At 32.0% G+C, this 17,709-nt stretch overlaps 3 protein-coding genes across 5 annotated transcripts in view; 1 reads left to right on the top strand and 2 right to left on the bottom strand.

The window, feature by feature from the left end:
* Positions 1-2,070: 2,070 nt before the first annotated feature.
* LOC123694577 (creatine transporter-like) lies at positions 2,071-6,388 on the bottom strand. The gene is made up of 12 exons (XM_045640043.1): positions 6,374-6,388; positions 6,240-6,299; positions 5,645-5,888; positions 5,081-5,285; positions 4,745-4,883; positions 4,458-4,586; positions 3,960-4,185; positions 3,616-3,728; positions 3,145-3,270; positions 2,776-2,973; positions 2,300-2,431; positions 2,071-2,134 (listed from the first exon to the last, which is right to left on the bottom strand). Exons 1-12 carry the CDS (start codon positions 6,386-6,388, stop codon positions 2,114-2,116), a joined length of 1,608 nt encoding a protein of 535 aa, XP_045495999.1. The 3' UTR covers positions 2,071-2,113.
* Positions 6,389-7,045: 657 nt separating this feature from the next.
* Positions 7,046-15,127, bottom strand: LOC123694602 (regulation of nuclear pre-mRNA domain-containing protein 1B). Of its 2 annotated transcripts, XM_045640077.1 has the most exons (7): positions 14,798-15,126; positions 14,328-14,564; positions 13,878-14,092; positions 13,233-13,341; positions 12,213-12,388; positions 11,538-11,664; positions 7,046-7,621 (listed from the first exon to the last, which is right to left on the bottom strand). In XM_045640077.1, exons 1-7 carry the CDS (start codon positions 14,946-14,948, stop codon positions 7,614-7,616), a joined length of 1,023 nt encoding a protein of 340 aa, XP_045496033.1. In that variant the 5' UTR covers positions 14,949-15,126; the 3' UTR covers positions 7,046-7,613. The 2 variants fall into 2 exon arrangements, with proteins under 2 accessions (XP_045496033.1, XP_045496031.1); XM_045640075.1 differs by lacking the exon at positions 7,046-7,621 and having other exon boundaries at positions 10,670-11,664; positions 14,798-15,127.
* A 1,904-nt stretch (positions 15,128-17,031) lies between these two features.
* Positions 17,032-17,709, top strand: part of LOC123694436 (C-type lectin domain family 4 member M) — a 70,082-nt gene continuing 69,404 nt past the window's right edge. For both annotated transcript variants that reach the window (XM_045639876.1, XM_045639875.1), the window contains exon 1: positions 17,032-17,327. In XM_045639876.1, the coding sequence (XP_045495832.1) occupies positions 17,231-17,327 (97 nt within the window). In that variant the 5' untranslated portion in view covers positions 17,032-17,230. The remainder of the gene's footprint in view (positions 17,328-17,709) is intronic.

Genomic DNA, 17,709 nt, shown 5'->3' with positions numbered 1-17,709 from the left:
TGCCCCTATATAGAATTATTTAGTTAGGTTCATAAAATGAGAATTCAATTGATTAATATAGTCATAGAAATGACAGCTTTTTGTCTAAAATGGAATTATCTTGTTAAAAGTTTACGAGGAAATGTTTTTGACCAATGCTGAGCGTAAAATTGAAAATCAAAAGTCCCTTTTAAACATGATTTCTATATCTATACTATATTGTAAGCGAAGATGCGTGCAAAGCTTGATCAGTCCATTAGAAACCGGTTAATACGTGGACTAAGTTATTTTTAGCATTTGTAACACGCAATCCTAACGCAGTTGGCTGTGATCTTACGCGGGATTGATGTTATAAATTACAATTTAAATGCTTCATATGAATAGGATAGTGCGTTTAGATATATATTTTGTAGGGTTTTATTATTGTTGATCTATGAATTTTATTGTACTTCTAAATTCGTGGAAAGATTGACTTTATTTTAAAGCCCGGGGGCCAATATTATTATTGCATGTTTTTAATTTTTTTAAACGTGAAAATTAGCATATTATACATATTAATAGAAATTAATAATTTTATTGATCAATATAATTTATATATCTGAAAGCACGATTTTATATTCATTATTAAATTATTATTATTAATTCCGTCATTCGATCAATGTAAATATAACAAAATTGGTGTATATAATTTGTTAGTTTGTTGTAATTAGTAACGTTCCTGAATAAAGTAATTTTAATATAATCCGATCAAAATATATTATTACGTGCGTCTTTATAATGTGTGAATAGAGATGGTATTAAGTGAGCAAGTCTCATTCTTAATTGGTCTTTATTATTTACTAATCGTGCACAGTACTTAAGATGTTAAAATACATAATCAAATACGATTAGCCTCCTTGCGCAGTGGGTCAAAAATATCGATCTATCGATACCAAAAATAGTCAGTACTGTCATTGTTTTTGAAAATTTCGTAAAAGATTATTGTGCACGATTAGTATATTTTAAGTAAGTCCCTATTCACACATGCTGTGTTTGACTTTCTGTGCCAATATGATTTCGTTAAATCACCAAATGATCAATAATCGATCGAATTATTTTATAAATATTTCCTTTTCATATTACTGTATCACAGTATTCCTATACACAAATTATAACCATCGTAATATGTATAAAATATATTTATACCAGATTAATATAATATATAGAGAACTGAGATCACATATTCCTTTTAGATTTACTTCAATTTAGACGTCTCATCACTATGAATTAGACCCAATTCGATTCTTTTCTAAGCTATGAAATACTTTCTTTCTATTACGCATTTTTACGATAAAAAATACTTAACTACATAAAACAGATATTTCTATATATACAAGTGTATGCGTGCTTCATTCATGAACTAAGTTAGCTGGTACTATACAAAATTGGGTCTTTAATTTTATAATAGATTTATGTACATAGTGTAGCCGCATGATAATCGAGTCTAGTCTGAACGAAATCTTGGCGATACGAACGAATTGAGCTAAAGACTAACCATTTCAACGCATTAAATTATTTTATAGACCAAATTGTGCAATAGAAAAATGAACTATATAACAATGAATATGTCAGCGGTCTATCTACTTAGGTTTAATATACACAGTATACTTATCTTAAACTATTTTATTATTTTTATATGAGAGGTTCGTTAAGTTATGTTTAGTTTTAGCTGGTAAGATCCAAGGCTGTATTAAGGAGTGTTTTTCCCATTGAAACAAAAATCGGTTTAAGGCTGGGGCACACTTACAATCACACTGAAATTAACTTACTGTCAATTACAACGCGTAATTTGCAGTATAAGAATAATTTAATTTATGTACTCGGCTTAACCGTTTTGTTTTAACTGTTGTTTTGTGTAAAAATACTCCTGTTGATTGCAATAGATAACGCCGAATTATAAATCTAAATTCACACCTATTACGCGTTATATATTACGATCAACATTCCTATGTTGTTAAACTAAATGTGTGTATGACTAACTATAAAATAATCCTTTATTTTGGTAACTAATTGGTGTTATGAAAAATTTGTGAATAAAATATGGTGTCATTCTGAATAAATGCATTTTATTTATATTTTTCTTCTCAATTCACCCTCACTTTTCATTCAGCATATTCTGGAAAAGAAAAATATTTAAGTACCAATAAAATTATGTAGTAGATATGTAAGAAAGAACTTTCTAATAATTTCATGTGTGTTATTTATACAAATTCTAAGTTAATCAAACAGTACACAACAATTATATGTTAAATATATAGATGTAAACGTATGGAATATTTACTCGCACTCTAAACTTGAACACCAAGTACAGTAAAACAACAACCACAATCGGCAGCAGTGTCATAAGAACCAGCGTCCAGCCCACGGCAGCTTCAGCAGCCGGCCCGAGGTACATGCCCGATAGAAAGGTGGTCTGACAAAAAATTCTGTCGATTACTAAAACCTGTAGGAAACGTTCTCGTCGTCATTCAAGAATTAGAGCGATAATCTGGACTTAAATCAAAAATATATATTTTATGGTTTTTATTTTTCAAAATATACCTAACATCATTGTTGATTGTATATTTTTTGTGTACATAAATACGACATTCGACAATAGAATTTCCAATATGTTTTAGATCCGCAACTTTAATCGCGTAAATAAATAGCATTGGATAGTGATAATAATAACGAGGTAAGTTTTAAGCAATCCAATCGGCAACACCTATGTGAAATAAAAATTATGTAAGTAGCAACACCATACGCATACCCACTTACCAATAACATCACAGGGGATAACGCCCAGCAAATTCTAAGAAACACACAAGGGTATTCCCCCACCGCAAAATATATATCTTCACAGAACGTAGTTTGACCATAGACATAAGTGACGATAAATGTTACCAGCGCTGCTATCGGCACACGAGGTTTTGATACCGGCCAACTCATGAGGAAATTCAAAATGTAAAGACCACCCTGAAAGATTGAATATTAAAAATTTACTTTCTTTAATGTTAAGTCCTATTGTTATAAGTTAAGAATATTATGCTAACCTCGCTTTAAAAAAAAAATTAAAAGTTTTTGAACAATATTATTAAGTAGGTAAGTATCTCTAATGAATGCAAAAATATTAAATTTTATTGTTACCTGTGTACAAAGTGTAATAATTCCAATGAAACAAAATAGAACACAAATTAAAATCAGGAACGCCCATGTTATTTTCCGAACCAATCGTCCAGTAAATGAAGATATTATTGTTTGCACCAGTAGAGCCTGAAAATTGCATTTTATTCTACTTAAATCAGTTTATATTTTGTTCAGATAAACTGGAAATAAGGGCGCTTTTCAACCAGATATGTGCGCGGATGCGTTGCGAGGGATGCATGTGGTACTTGGTTTGGCTTAGTCTCAAATGACAATAATACAAACGTACAGTAATTAGTATCATCGTCATTCGTATATTAATTTTTTTTAATGTTACATAGTATAATTGCTTAGTATTTTGTATGGCAATCTGATTTCTAACCCTCAGGTTGACCGTTTTAAAAAAATCATTTCTCATCATCCAATTATGATATTGATTCATAGCTTTAAATTTTTATATGAAGGAGAAATTACCATAGATGAGAGCGATAGAACATACAGCGTGAAGAACACAATAACAGACCAAAACTGACTGCCCGGTATCCGCGCCACATAGTCCGCCCATATTATCATTGATGATGATGCACCTTAAAAGCATACAATATTTATTAAGGAATAGGAAAAACCAAATTCAACAAACCAACGAACGAAAAAACCCCAATTGAATGGAACAATTTAACTTCAATTCTAAAAGCAACCACGACATATTTTGTAGCTACTCCTGTCTTAATTTTTGCACGCAGCACGTTGATTACAAATAATTAATTATGTCATAACTTGTACTCGTTATTTAACTTCCAAGTAACTCTAAATCTTACCTCTCCATATATTAGTGCTATTATCATAGTCCACATACAATGCACCATGAGCTGCGCCGAGTATCAGAGCGCTGCCGGTACAACAACTTTTAGACACGGCAAAAGCAAGAGTCGCCGTGTTCGCAAGCTTGTGTTTCTGTTTGAGACTATAAGATCCTAACATGACGAGAGTTCCCTGTGATATAGTCATCTGAAGGAAGGAATATTCTAGTGCGTCTCGCCATATCTGTTGAAATATTTCATCTTGGTAGTTAAAAGGTTGCATAAACAGTAAACTTTAAATAGTAAAGAATTTTGTATTATTTGATTGATTGATTTGGTTATTTTGATGGTTTATACGAAAAGTGATAATTTTATTAATGTTCCTCACAAATACGAAAACTATGATTAGTAAGACACAGATCACAGGTAATTGCGCGAAACAATAATATAGTTAGGTAAATGTATAATAATTAATATCCATTATCTAGGTAATAGTTAATGGTATTCAAGATCAACCTGCAAGCCATTAGATAGCACGCCCCAGTCACACTCTTTAAACATTCTAGTCGCTCCTTTTAGTCTAAAAACACCAACGGCGCATGCAAATAGCACAAAGTAGGCTAAAACATCCTTAAACAACACCATCTGTAAAATATCAGTGTATGATTTATTATAAATAGCTATAAAAATGTTATCAGCTACTCCATTTCAGTCTATCTAGTTAGTACCTATCTACATATCTACATCGATATAACGGAACTCTAAAAAACTAGAACAATACCTATTTATATTTCGATAAGTACCTTCGAATAGCTGTAAATCCTCTTGCAAGCTATAAAGTACACCAGTACCCAACTTATAACGTAGTAGACAGTCAATTCGGGTACAACGTTTCCCAAACCGCCAGAAAGACCGTTTCTTTTCAAATTCAGGACGAAATTGCTAAAGAGAATTGTAATAGATAAGTAGTAGTTAGCTCTATTTGTGTCTTTATAGTTCTTTCCTAAATAGTTTACAACTGGTTGGTTAATTTTTTGAAAATCATCCGTAATATGTACCTACATGATGATACATAGATAGTAGTACTGACGATTAACATAGGTAATATAATATGTAGTAGTTTAGTAGTAAACACTAACAAAAAGAACGACTGCGCGGGCACTTCGCTGCCCGTCGGCAGAGGGCGGTGTCTCGCCGCACACGGCGGGCTAGCTGCCGCCGCGCAATGCAGCCACGGCAGGAACGCGTGGAATGAGTGCACCGTCAGCGCGAGTGACCACGCGGAGACAATGCCGAGAGCGAGCACCGTGAATGTGGACGTGATGAGCATTGAGAAACCTATGCCTGGAGATGATTTTAACGACTGAATAAACGTTTTCTTACTTTCTTCTTTCTTTCTTTTACTATGCTTATTCTAGTAGGTACTAGATATTATAAATGCGAAAATGCGTTTTTGTTAAAATGAAATAAAATTATTTGAGCAAAGACTAGTGTTTATTATTTATGCTAGGTAACTAAGTACTTATTACCTAAATATTATAAGAAAATAAAAGATATGATTCTTGCTCGTTTGTTAAACTTATGAATGAATTCACAACTTCTGTATCAATTTCAGAAATCACTCTACCATTAAAATATACGACCTACACCATAACGATTATCATAGGCTTTTTTTTAAAGTAACGGCAATATGAAAATAATACCTCTAGCAATCGGTGCCATATCCCAGCAGTTTAATACGCCTTTCTTTGACACCACACCCAAAGCAAGCTCCAAGTAAAACATCGGATAAGCAAAAAATATACTAAATACATTGTACAGAAAAAGGAATGGTAGGAGTTTCGTAAAGTCGTGAAGATATGGATGCCACCAGAGTTGTATGATTCCCACGCAAGAGGACAGCACTAATTGTCGATATGTTATGTTGTTTGTCCATCTGTCTTCAATCTGTTGGGAATGGATATGAAAATAATGAAAATAATTAATGTTAAATAGGTACTTATGGTAGAGCAGTATTAACAGTAGGTAGGCATATTATGTACTTGTATAAAAACTGATGAAACTCATCAAAATAGATAGAAACTTAGTACCTATATAGATTTTTATTCTAGATCATAACGTACATTTTGATAATAATTATGATTCTTAATCATTTAATAGCGATTTCTTAAATTAATTTAGACCCTATATATTTACTTACTACTGCTTTTATTTAGAATATCAATGGAGTTATAAATTCAATCCTACCCCTAGAAAGTTCAAAAAATAGTAAGGACATATTTTACAACATTTAATTACCAAAGGACCTTCTGTAGAAACTGATTCTGTACTCTCAGTGAGTGATTTTGTACGTGTGCTCTGAAAATGTTGGCCTTATTAGATTAATTTAAAGTACTATTTGAACAAAATGTTTAAATTTATTGAAAAGTTACCACAGATTCCGTCATATTAGGCTCAGGTAAATTGCTAAATAATTAATATTTTTATCAAATTATTATTCTTGCAAATACTTGTCAAAACCACGTCAAAACTAAATCTTTGAGCAATAGATGATAATCATAATGTATGACTTGTGTATGACTCTTGGTATGACTTCAGAATATATTTGTACATGTTATTGTTTATTTATTGAAGAGGTTTATTGAATGACCATAAACAGAGAAGACTATTGTTTAATGTTTATTTTATACTATACTAGCGGTCCGCCCCGGCTTCGCCCGTGGTACATATTTCGCAATAAAAAGTAGCCTATGTCCTTTCTCGGGTATCAAAATATCTCCATACCAAATTTCATGCAAATTGGTTCAGTAGTTTAGGCGTGATTGAGTAACAGACAGACAGACAGACAGAGTTACTTTCGCATTTATAAAATTATTATGGATTATATATCTAATGTATAACTATAGAATACCATTCTGGGCCCATCCATAATTTAATTTATTAAAAAAAATAATAGGTACTTTATCTATTTTAATAGAAATGAATGTAAAGGAATCTTGTCATATAGAAATAAAATATTATAGAACAATGATTGTATGTAATTGCTGCAATATAAAGTGGCAAGGTAAGGTATACTAAGGAAGGGGTAATAAAATAAAAAACAGTTTTTAAAATAACAATATGTATATATTTGTAATATCGCAGATACTAGCTAAACATAATGCTCCAATATCCTATTTTACACGAGTTAAACTACAATTTGGTTTATTTTTAACAATAAATTGTTAGTTAGTGCAAAGTGCAAACCGGTGATTGAATATTGAACGAGCAAAACAATCATAATATTATAGTTTTATTTAAGTTTTTTTTTAATACTTCGTACAATATTAATTTTTTACTTTACTAATCGAAAAATGTCTATAATATGAGTCTTTATAATTATGATAGTTCGTTTCATTAGCCTATTTCTACGCTAGCCAAGTGCATGTTGGCAAATTGTCACGTATCTGTCAATGTGCAAAGTGCTACAAGGATCTTCTGGCACATGGCGAAATTGGGAACTAACACCGTCATCTTGTAAAAGGCCAATTGATGACAAATCGTTGAGTTTGTTGTTTGAATTATTCTTATCTTATTTCAATAACTCAAACTAACAAAAACGCTCAGGCATTACACTGAAGAAAATTAGATAGTTTCCTAATAATTTGAAGATCGGCTTAGCGGCTTCGTACCTTATTTCCCTGAAACAAAGGAGTTGTTTTTACTTGAGCAACATTTATTTCACACCCAGTGGCAGTCTCATCCACATGCCAAAAGATCCATGTAGCACTATAAAAATGTTGTTAATTCCAATTTAAATGTATGCATGCTGTTTCGTATATCCTTTTACCTACTTAGTCATTATATTCTTCTTTACTTTTCGTCAGTATTTAGTTCCCATTTAGTGGTATTAGTTCAAAATTTGCAGTCTATTAATGTCTATGAATGAGGTGCATTAAATAAGATCGTACTAGGGACAAAAAGCGTTTTATTTCAATGTCTATAGGCTGATGACAGTCCCTTTAGAAGGTCTATAGAACCCCATAGAAGTATAGATTGTAAAAGAACATCGAGCATTCGCCGTTTTTAAATTTTATCGAAACGCACACGATGTTGGATTTTTTTTGTTACAGTTTGATTATAAAAAACAACGAGCATATTGTGGTAACATTTGACCGAGCAAAAGTTAATGTAAGTTAAAATTAAACATTAATGAGCATGGAGTATACGTAACATGACCAAGAAATGCTCTAGCCCTAGCGTGTACCCATTACCCAACTAAAGATAAAATTATGTTATTTTTATGTGTATATATTTGTTCCCTGAAACAACATATTTTTTGGCTAATGTCATATTATTGTTTGGCTCTAGTACGATCTTTCTGATACATATTTCTTAATCTAAATGCCATAAAACTGATTACGTATAATTTACGCTGCAAAAGGCAAGTGCGAACATTTATAATTAATATCAATAACAATTACATTTTGTACATTGACTTGGCGTCACTCCAGCATTTAATATCTAAGGGTGCATTTCCACCAATAATGTGCGAGGAATGTGTTTGTAAATAACCAATAGTATCGCTTCAAACGCTAAACTTTAAACTAAATGAAGCGATATGATTGGTTCTTTACAAACACATTCCTCGCTACACATCCTCGCACATTATTGGTGGAAAAATACCCTAAGCCTCATACAATAACCAATTTCTAGTAATTCATCTATATTTTAAGCCATTCTTAAACCTTAAATAACTACCAATGTAATATAATCATATTTGCTTTAAAGCACATCTTTACTTTTAAACTGTAAAACTAACATCATGTAATACTAAGATTAGTAGAAAGCTAATATTCGCCAAAATTGATAAAAATATTGCTATTTTTTTTGTGGTAGTATTTTCTTAGCCAACCATACGTCATTTTATCTATAATTAAACGCACAGCTCTATATATAATATGTAGCTATTATAACTATTATATACTAATAAAAATGTATGAAATATTATTGCTTTTCATTGAACTGCATTTTGAGCAACTATACGCATAAATATGTAGTAAAAGATATTAGATATTAGGTTTAGTTTCATAGCATTTAAATGTTTTAAAATGTGAATTTTTTAAAGAATAATAAAAATTTGATCGCGAGGATTTCGAATTCGAAGCATTCATTTAATGGTCTAAGATCCAAATATAGGTCGACCTTCACCGGCGTGATAATAGAATGAGACCAATTTTATAATAAATTTAGTCTATTAAAAAATGTATTAAAATTTAAAAATGGGTTTACTGGGAAAAACCTGGACAGGATATTTTTTAATTAATTATTAAAAATTGTTTTATTATCTCAAAACTGCTATTAATAAAAAATTAAAATAAAAAAAAATTTTCATAAAAATAAATGTTCGGATCTTCTACTATAACTCGTATAACGTAAACACTGAAATAATGTTTCATATTGGTTGACAGTTGTTTAATATTCTCAATAGATGGCCTGGAGTGTCCCTTAAGGTGGCAGTACACGGACCGCTGAAGCGGTTGACACCGACGGCTTCAAGCCTGTTGAACTATAGACACTCATTCACTGCTTCAAGCCGTCGACTGCGCGGTTTGTAGCGACAGCTCGAGCAGTCCGTGTACGTCGCTCAGCCGTTAACTGCTCGAGCAGTCCGTGTACGGTCAGGCTTAGACACTAACGGTCTTACTAATAAAATGTTACCCATTCGCTATGAAATGGATTAGTTATTGCAATAACCTGTCTTGTTTTTATGATTGACGTTTCATGTGAGCAAGAGCAGGACACAGCTATGGTAGAAAATGGTAGAAATTTATCCATTGTTTAACTTTTTATTAGTAAGGCCGATAAAACAGAAAGAATAGAACAGGTTTGAGTGTTCGACGCGGGCTCGAATCTTGCCTCGCGATCTTTTTCTATTCTTTAAAAATTCCTCATCTTAATAATTTTATAACTAATTTCTGATACATTTCCGTTCCAATTATGAATTCTTCTGACCAAAAATTCTGTTCGACTTGTTAAAGGCACATGTTCTGAATCAAATCGTTGCGTTATTACTAAGTTTAATAAAATGTTTAATAAGGCTTATTACAATATTTAGTTCATTATTGCATGTAGTAGCTAAAAACAGCCAAGTGTATGTTTATCTTTATGTTATTATTTAACATTAATTATGATATTATTTGTGAAAAATATGAAATACAATGACATGCACTTTCCATATCATTTTTGGGTTTGTACATTTTGGACATTGAAAAAAATCTACTAAACATAACAAATATAAATTAATTGTATAAACTAAACTGTAAAATAATTTATATTTGTTATCTCATAGACTGAGGAAAATATTATTAAAACACCGTATTTATAAATATTTTAGTCCATGTAATGTACCTAATCAAAACTAATACGTCATAATTATTTTAGTTATGGAACGATTAAACTTGAATTAACAATTCAATAAGTTAAAGTAAAATATCTTCGTAAATATTTTTAGTTAATGTTAGTTTTAATCAAGGATGTACTATAAACAATTAGATTCACAATCTCCTATTAAGAGATCGTCATAAAAAGTCCGAGCGGCGTTGTATTTAAAAAAATGTGTGCGTGTACTAGTGTACACACGTAAGAAGTTATAACCCTTTTTTTTTCAAAAAATAATTTACTATATGCAACTTCACAGGAATACGTCGAATCACGCGTGGTAGTGATAAGAAAAAAATGGCGCGTAACGGAAAAATGTCACGCGTAACGAAAAAATGTTACACTAAATTTTTTTACAACCCCGATAAAAAGTTTTACTTCAAAAATATTTATTGAAATTAACACCTTATTTCGTTGCAGTAAGGTTCAAAGTCCATTGTAACGCTCATTACAAAATTCTGCTTAATACACGCGTAGGCAGAGTTTTGCTTCAGACATTTTGTAAGCGTGATTGTGATGTTTATTGTACATCAATGAATAGAAAAATCAAATTACTGACATGGATGAATTAATAAATAAATTAGTCTCCTAAATTGAATATTTATAATATTCAACAGAATGTTACATTTTATGGCTGTTTATTAAAATATAACAAATTGTTATGAATATTTTTGGCGACAATTTGTCGCTTTTTTACTGCTAGTGTAAAGTAGTGCTACTTTATCCTAACTCTGAACACGCAAGGATAGACGAGAAGCGAAAATAATATTCAATTGTTGCTAATAATTGTGTGGAAAGTTTTAAATGCGTTATTCTATATACAAGAGATAGACGTACATTCTTATCAGGGTATGCCAGGTGGTCGGGAATAAATTTAACAAAGATAAACATAATAATATTGTCGTTGAAAGAATAAAAGTTTGTAAAGAAATATCCAAGTATAGATACAGTGCAAAAAGTTAAATGTCTCCTAATTATTCTAATATGTCCGATAAAGATTACTCGTTTAATCTTTAGCACAGCCATAAATTAGGTAATTTTTGTGAACACATTTATTTAGATATTTTCCCACCTGGCAATCCCACACAATTCGCTTCTCGTTTACCTTATAAAAACAATGTCAAAAATCGAAATATACACGTAATATAAATATATTTCAAACGCTAAACAAATCACCAGCAGAGGGTAAAGGCGCGAGACCACCGGTCACATCGGGCAATCTAGATACATCTGGAAGGTTCTCGATGTGGGACTTCACTTCTGCTTTAACTGCGTACATCTTTTGCAGTTTTATGTTGTATTCCTGTAATATATTAAATGCGTAATGTGAATTATAGGGGATTTTTTTATTTATTCACCACTAGCCACTCGTTCCGGCTCCGCCCGGGTTGATCCGGGATAAAAGAAAAACATAAAATATAGTCTACATTCATCAGAGATAATGTAGGATTCTAATGGTAAAATAATTTTTCCATTGGTCCAGTAGTTTCGGAGGCTATTCAAAATCAAATCAAATCTTTCCTCTCTATAATATTAGTGTAGAGTGTAGACAATAGTTTATTTTATACACCATTTGTTTAGTAGTTACACATATTTAATATTTATTCGGGAATATATGACAATGGCTATCTATAGCTATTACCAATAAATACTATGGTGACTCATACTTTCTACATTCTGAATTGAATTGGTAGTTTATCATGTCTGCAGTGATCAATAATAGGATTTAACCCATTGAGCCCCAAGCGGCCCGATCGGTCCCAGACACAATAGATTTTCTATTGTGTCTGTGGGCCTGAGTTATTAAATAAAATTTTCCTCTTTATCCTATATCATAGTATAGGAGCTCACCTCGAGTCTAGCTTCCGCATGTTTAGCCAGATCCTTCTGTGCTTGCGCGAAGTCCCGCAACATAGCGGCCACCTTCCGCCGCTTCTCCAGTTCCTCGGAAAGACGCAAATTATACTCCGCCAGTAATTCCACAGCCGAATTAACAACTGAACTTAAATTTAACGCCGACTCCTTGTCTATAACAACAAATGATCATTTTTAGGCTTTAGAATTCTTGTGAAAATGTAACTGTTAGTAATGTAAACTTCATATTTGATATATAAATAGCATGGCATGGCATAATAGTATCTCTACTATAAATTAAATTATCTAAAAAATACCTGCTTACAATGGTATTAGAGTGATATTTATCAATGAAACCAAAATATAGATATTACTAGAATAAACGTTATTGGCTAACATGGACTGATCTAGGTAAGTGAAAAAGGGCTCAATTATCAAATTGAGCATTCTAAGAACACAAATTATTGAACCTATATAGTATGATATGAATTTAATAAAAATAATAGCTTTGTTAAAGTAAGTTTTTAACTCAACTAACTAAAATTTAATGTTAATTCAAATCATATTTTAACACCAAAGAGTGGTTCAGGGATCAGGGCACAAAATAAGAAACACAATCAGAGGAATTGGGGTGATATCCGATATACACATCAAAAATCTTATAAAATAAAATTACGACGAAAGATTTGTTTAAATAAATATACACTATCTCAACATTAAAATGTATAAAATAGAATAAAAATTAAATAAATCAAGTATTCAATAAAATGATATCAGTCAATGATAAAAATGTGCTAAATAAATATGGGAAATATTGATTTGACAACAGTATTTCTTATGGATTGCATTTTTTAAAGAGGGATTATTATTATATAAAGAATATTATCTGATTATTCCTACCTACTCTACTTGATATGAGAATAAATAAAACAAAAAGATGCAGTAAATATTTATTTTCGTTGTTTTTACATTTATTTTTTATTATCCACATATTTAATCTCAGTATATACAAATTACCTTCCAGCTTAGACAATAATTGCACTTCTGAGACTTCTGGGGGGAGAGATGCAATCCTTTCTCTCACTGCCTCGTCACTTGAAGCACTCGATTCCAGTTCTAACAAAGCCTGAAAAAGTTTTTTGAAAAATTATATAAAAGATTATAAAACATGAATGAAATGTAGCAGCTCTTTTTCATAAATAAAATTGGAGCAATATTTGCAATTTTTTACAAGGTTTTGTTTCCATATGGATTGAAAAATCTCCATTTGGTATCTTACATTGTCATGCATTAGTGTGTCCAAAGTCCATTGCAGTTGATTTATTTGCCCACACACGATTGTAGTACTTTTAAATCAAAGTATTCTCCAATTGTGTGTGTAATTCTATTGCAATAGACCTCTATATACTAGATACTCACATAGATTGTTAATATAATAGACTCAAAAAATATAACACATACTACATAACAGATTTTCATGTGGTTTGCCTATAAACTAGATAATGATTTACGAGGTAGTAACGTAAAGCCAGAGCGTAGTTAATAAAAACATAAAAGTGATTAAAACATTTTACGATTGATTATTATTTTAAGGTTTCACATTCTAACTAAAATTGCAGTTGCATCACAAAGTACAAGTGTATTATCCTAGTTGAACATTACCTTGATGAGCTCTTCAGGTTCCGGAGGGTCACCAGGTGGAGTTTTAGGGCTGAGCGTGATGTGCGTTTCAATCTTGCCATCTACTTCAACTTTTGTCTCGCTGTATCTTCTCTTCTCTCTGCTTTCCAGTTTGGGTTTCTTCTCTGGATCTTTTGCCTCTGTGTCTGTGGACTTGCGTTTGCTCACTTTCTTTGGTATCGCGTCATTGGGGTCAACTGGAAATTGATAAAACAAATATGTTTATATGCTAGAAAAATTATAAGTTTAAACAATGATAATTTTAACAAAGAGAGATAATATGTGCACTGTATTCTATAGTCTTTTAATTTACATTGATAATTATTTGTTTTAAATCCAAATCTTGAACATTAAGTCTATGTATATTTGTTGTGCATTATACCTATTATGATAATTTTTATATCTCTATGCCTACTAGATAATTGTACTCACCGGCCTCCTTAAACTCCTGTATTTTCTTTGCATCATACACCCCTCTCTCTTCCCAAATAGCCAGTATTCTATGCAAAGAATGTTTTGTCTTGGTATTTATACCAGTCTTTGCCATTAACTGAAATGCTTCCACAAGTACCTCACCAAATGATTTGCCATATTCTGGTCCTTTCTTCTTGCTATTCTGTATAACGTCATTTGCCAGATACATAAATGTAAGCTGCTTGCTGTCTTTGACTGAAAATCATCAATTCATCATGTTTTTTTAAGGTTATAATTTCAATGAACCGAAATATAAATCGTACAAAAGTACTTACACATGGTTTTAAAAATAGAACATCTAAGCTAATGAGACAAGACTTTCGAATAATCAAGATTTGCAGTGGAAAAAGGAGTACATTACACTGATGCAATACATTGTAAAATATTTTCGAAATTCAAACTCTCAACAGAAGTATACATTGACTTACCTTTATGTAACTCTTTGAACCACGTTTTCACAACGGCAGCATGGTGTTTTCTATGATGAATTAGCCATAGGGACAGTGTTTGAATACTTTGTTGGCTAGAGTTCAATTCCTGCAATTTACGGATTAAAGCATTTTCCGTAAATCCAGCCATACTTACTTAAGTACTCGTCTTATGAGATGAGTCTAAAATTTTATTAACAGCACCTGCTTGTTACACTCTTAACATAATATTTAGTAATTCACAAAAAAATCAGTAAATAATTGTTGTTCTTTTGACGTGTTTTGTTAATAATTTCAACGACAACCACTTATTTCTAGAAAAAAGAAATGGCGAGTCCAAGGACTATAGACTAATAAATAGTTCGGTAGTTTTTGTTTGAATGATCGAAATAAATTGAGATGAAATAAATATTATTAAATTCTACTTTATTGTTTAATATTATTTACACAACTCGGATTATATTTAAAAACTCTTGTTTACTCCTCTTATTTAAAATACTTCGGTGGTGATTTGTAAACTATGCCACAGCCACACAACTAGTCAAAGTGAGATGGCTCCCGCTAGGAGTTTGTCCTTGTCTATCGTTTTGTCGCGGGTTTGGTTTGGTTTAGACTTTAGAGTATCAAGTATGTATATTAAAATATATTATGTACTAAGTATGTAATTTATATTCTAAGGTTCTTGGTTTGGTTGAAATGGTAGAAAAGTTTTTTTAAGCTATTGCATAGCTCTTCTATCGCGGGCCTTGAGCGTGGGGACCGAATCGAGAAATTATGTAACGAAAAAACCTCACGCTCCCCACTCCGACGGGTGGAGGTGTGGCTTGAAGGCTGAAGGCATAGCATGCAATTAATAGCTTTACCGCGGCACTTGGCAGTCCCCGAGTTCCACACGTCGTTTTTTTTTTCTTTTTTTATGAATATCAAGAACGCGTTAGATAATTTGTAACGTAACTGTTTGACTATATTTTATAAAGCGCAAAATTTAGTCTTATCCGGTATCCGCGTAGCCACTTTTCTTTAACAGGTAAGTTAAATCAATAATTATCGAATTTTGTTGATCAAAAACAATTTAAACCCCCACCGCTGCGCTGGTGGATTTGGTTGCACCAAACGTCTAGTAAATAGGAGGTAAGTACCTATAGGTAACGTCTTTACACGCGTCCCTTCTCTGAAAAATTCAACTATCTTACTAACACGGTTCTTGAGATACAGCTTGGTGTCAGAGGAACAGACAAACAGAAAGATAGACAACGAAGTCGCAGTAAAAAAAGGCGCTTGTTTTGTCGTATTTCTGTGCATCTTCTAATAATTTATCAATGTAGGTACCTATCACGCCGAGACTACTGAAAGGCTGAAACTTGATATACCTAAGTACCTACCTAGTTACTTTCTTTTAGTTCTGTGCTGATATTGAGCACAGTTTCCTTGGGAGAGGAGGGGTAAGTTTTAAATGTTTGTAAGTAGTTAAGTTACTGAAAACGCTTAGACAATTTTTTTGTTATTTATTCATTTAAAAGACAACACTAATAATTAATAGTGGAAAATAGGTGCCTATAAAATATTTAATGACATCTTGAATTCTTGAGTTAACCCAAAAAAATACAGTGGAATTGAGAAACTTTTGAACCTGTTGAAAAAGTTAATTAGGTACCTAACTATACGCAAGTACCTACAACGATATAATATGTTGGAGTTATCGGAATCAAAATAATTAGCCGTCTGGGAGTTGTCGACGAAAACGGCTTCGCCCGTGGTACCTACATGTTTACGTTCTCTCTACATAAGAACCATCCTCGTACTTCAAGGAATATAATAAAAAAAGAATTATCGAAATCGGTTCAGCCGTTCTCGAGTTATGCGCTTACCAACACATTTTGCGATTCATTTTTATATAATACTAGCGGTCCGCCCCGGCTTCGCCCGTGGTACATATTAACGTTTTCTCTACATAAGAACCATCCTCGTACTTCAAGGAATATAATAAAAAAAGAATTATCGAAATCGGTTCAGCCGTTCTCGAGTTATGGAATTACAACGAAAAGTGGCATTGATTTTTATATATTAGAGAAGATAAAGATAATAAAACTACAAAATTAAAAACGCATAGGTATTATAGAAGATATATTATGTATTCTTGTACAATGCGAATAATAAGCAGATGATACGCAATTACTGGGTCATTATACCTACCGGACACAAGTTTTTGGATCGCATCGAAGCCGGCGCAGCCTCAGTGTCCACACATTTCAAAGGCCGGAACGCACGCGCCGCGGTCGGTAACAGACGTTCACGTGAAAATGAAATCGCAATTCTAAATTAATTAAATTTTTTTTTTCTTCGCCCTTTATTCGATATTCTACTAGTTATACTATACTATAATACTTCCGATATTTTTATTATTTTTTTGTAATTTTTTAATCGTGATTAAAAATGAAGTTTTTCCTACACAACGTTCCCAGTGTTTTTCTAATGTCGCTTGTGCTCCTGGCCAACGCACAAAAATCTTCGAATAATCCTCGTGACGTCGGTGAGTATTTTCTATTATTAATAAACTATGTACACAGTACAGTACTCCCAAACTAATAATGCGCATAGAAAAATTCGTCACTGTTCGGCAACTGTCATATTCCGCGAGCCTCCGAAGATGATACGTATATAGAGTGGTTAAATGTATTTTCTTCATGCATAGTTTATTAGAATTAGGAGTTTTGTTGTGATTTTATGGTAAAAGAGATAAGTAACGAAATTTGTTTCGATAATTCAATGTAAGTTAATATCGAGAATAAGCCACACGATTGCGAATATATATTTGTTGTATTGATTTACTTGGAAAATTCTATACTTAGAACTATTAAAGTGTCTTTCTGAAGCTGGCGTAATGATGGATGTATGGAAGGTTAAAATAAGAC

This window comes from Colias croceus, chromosome 9, assembly GCF_905220415.1.
Source record: "Colias croceus chromosome 9, ilColCroc2.1".
NCBI classification, from domain to species: domain Eukaryota; kingdom Metazoa; phylum Arthropoda; class Insecta; order Lepidoptera; family Pieridae; genus Colias; species Colias croceus.
The sequence above is the reverse complement of the archived record's forward strand: the minus strand, read 5'-3'. Positions and strand labels throughout refer to the sequence as shown.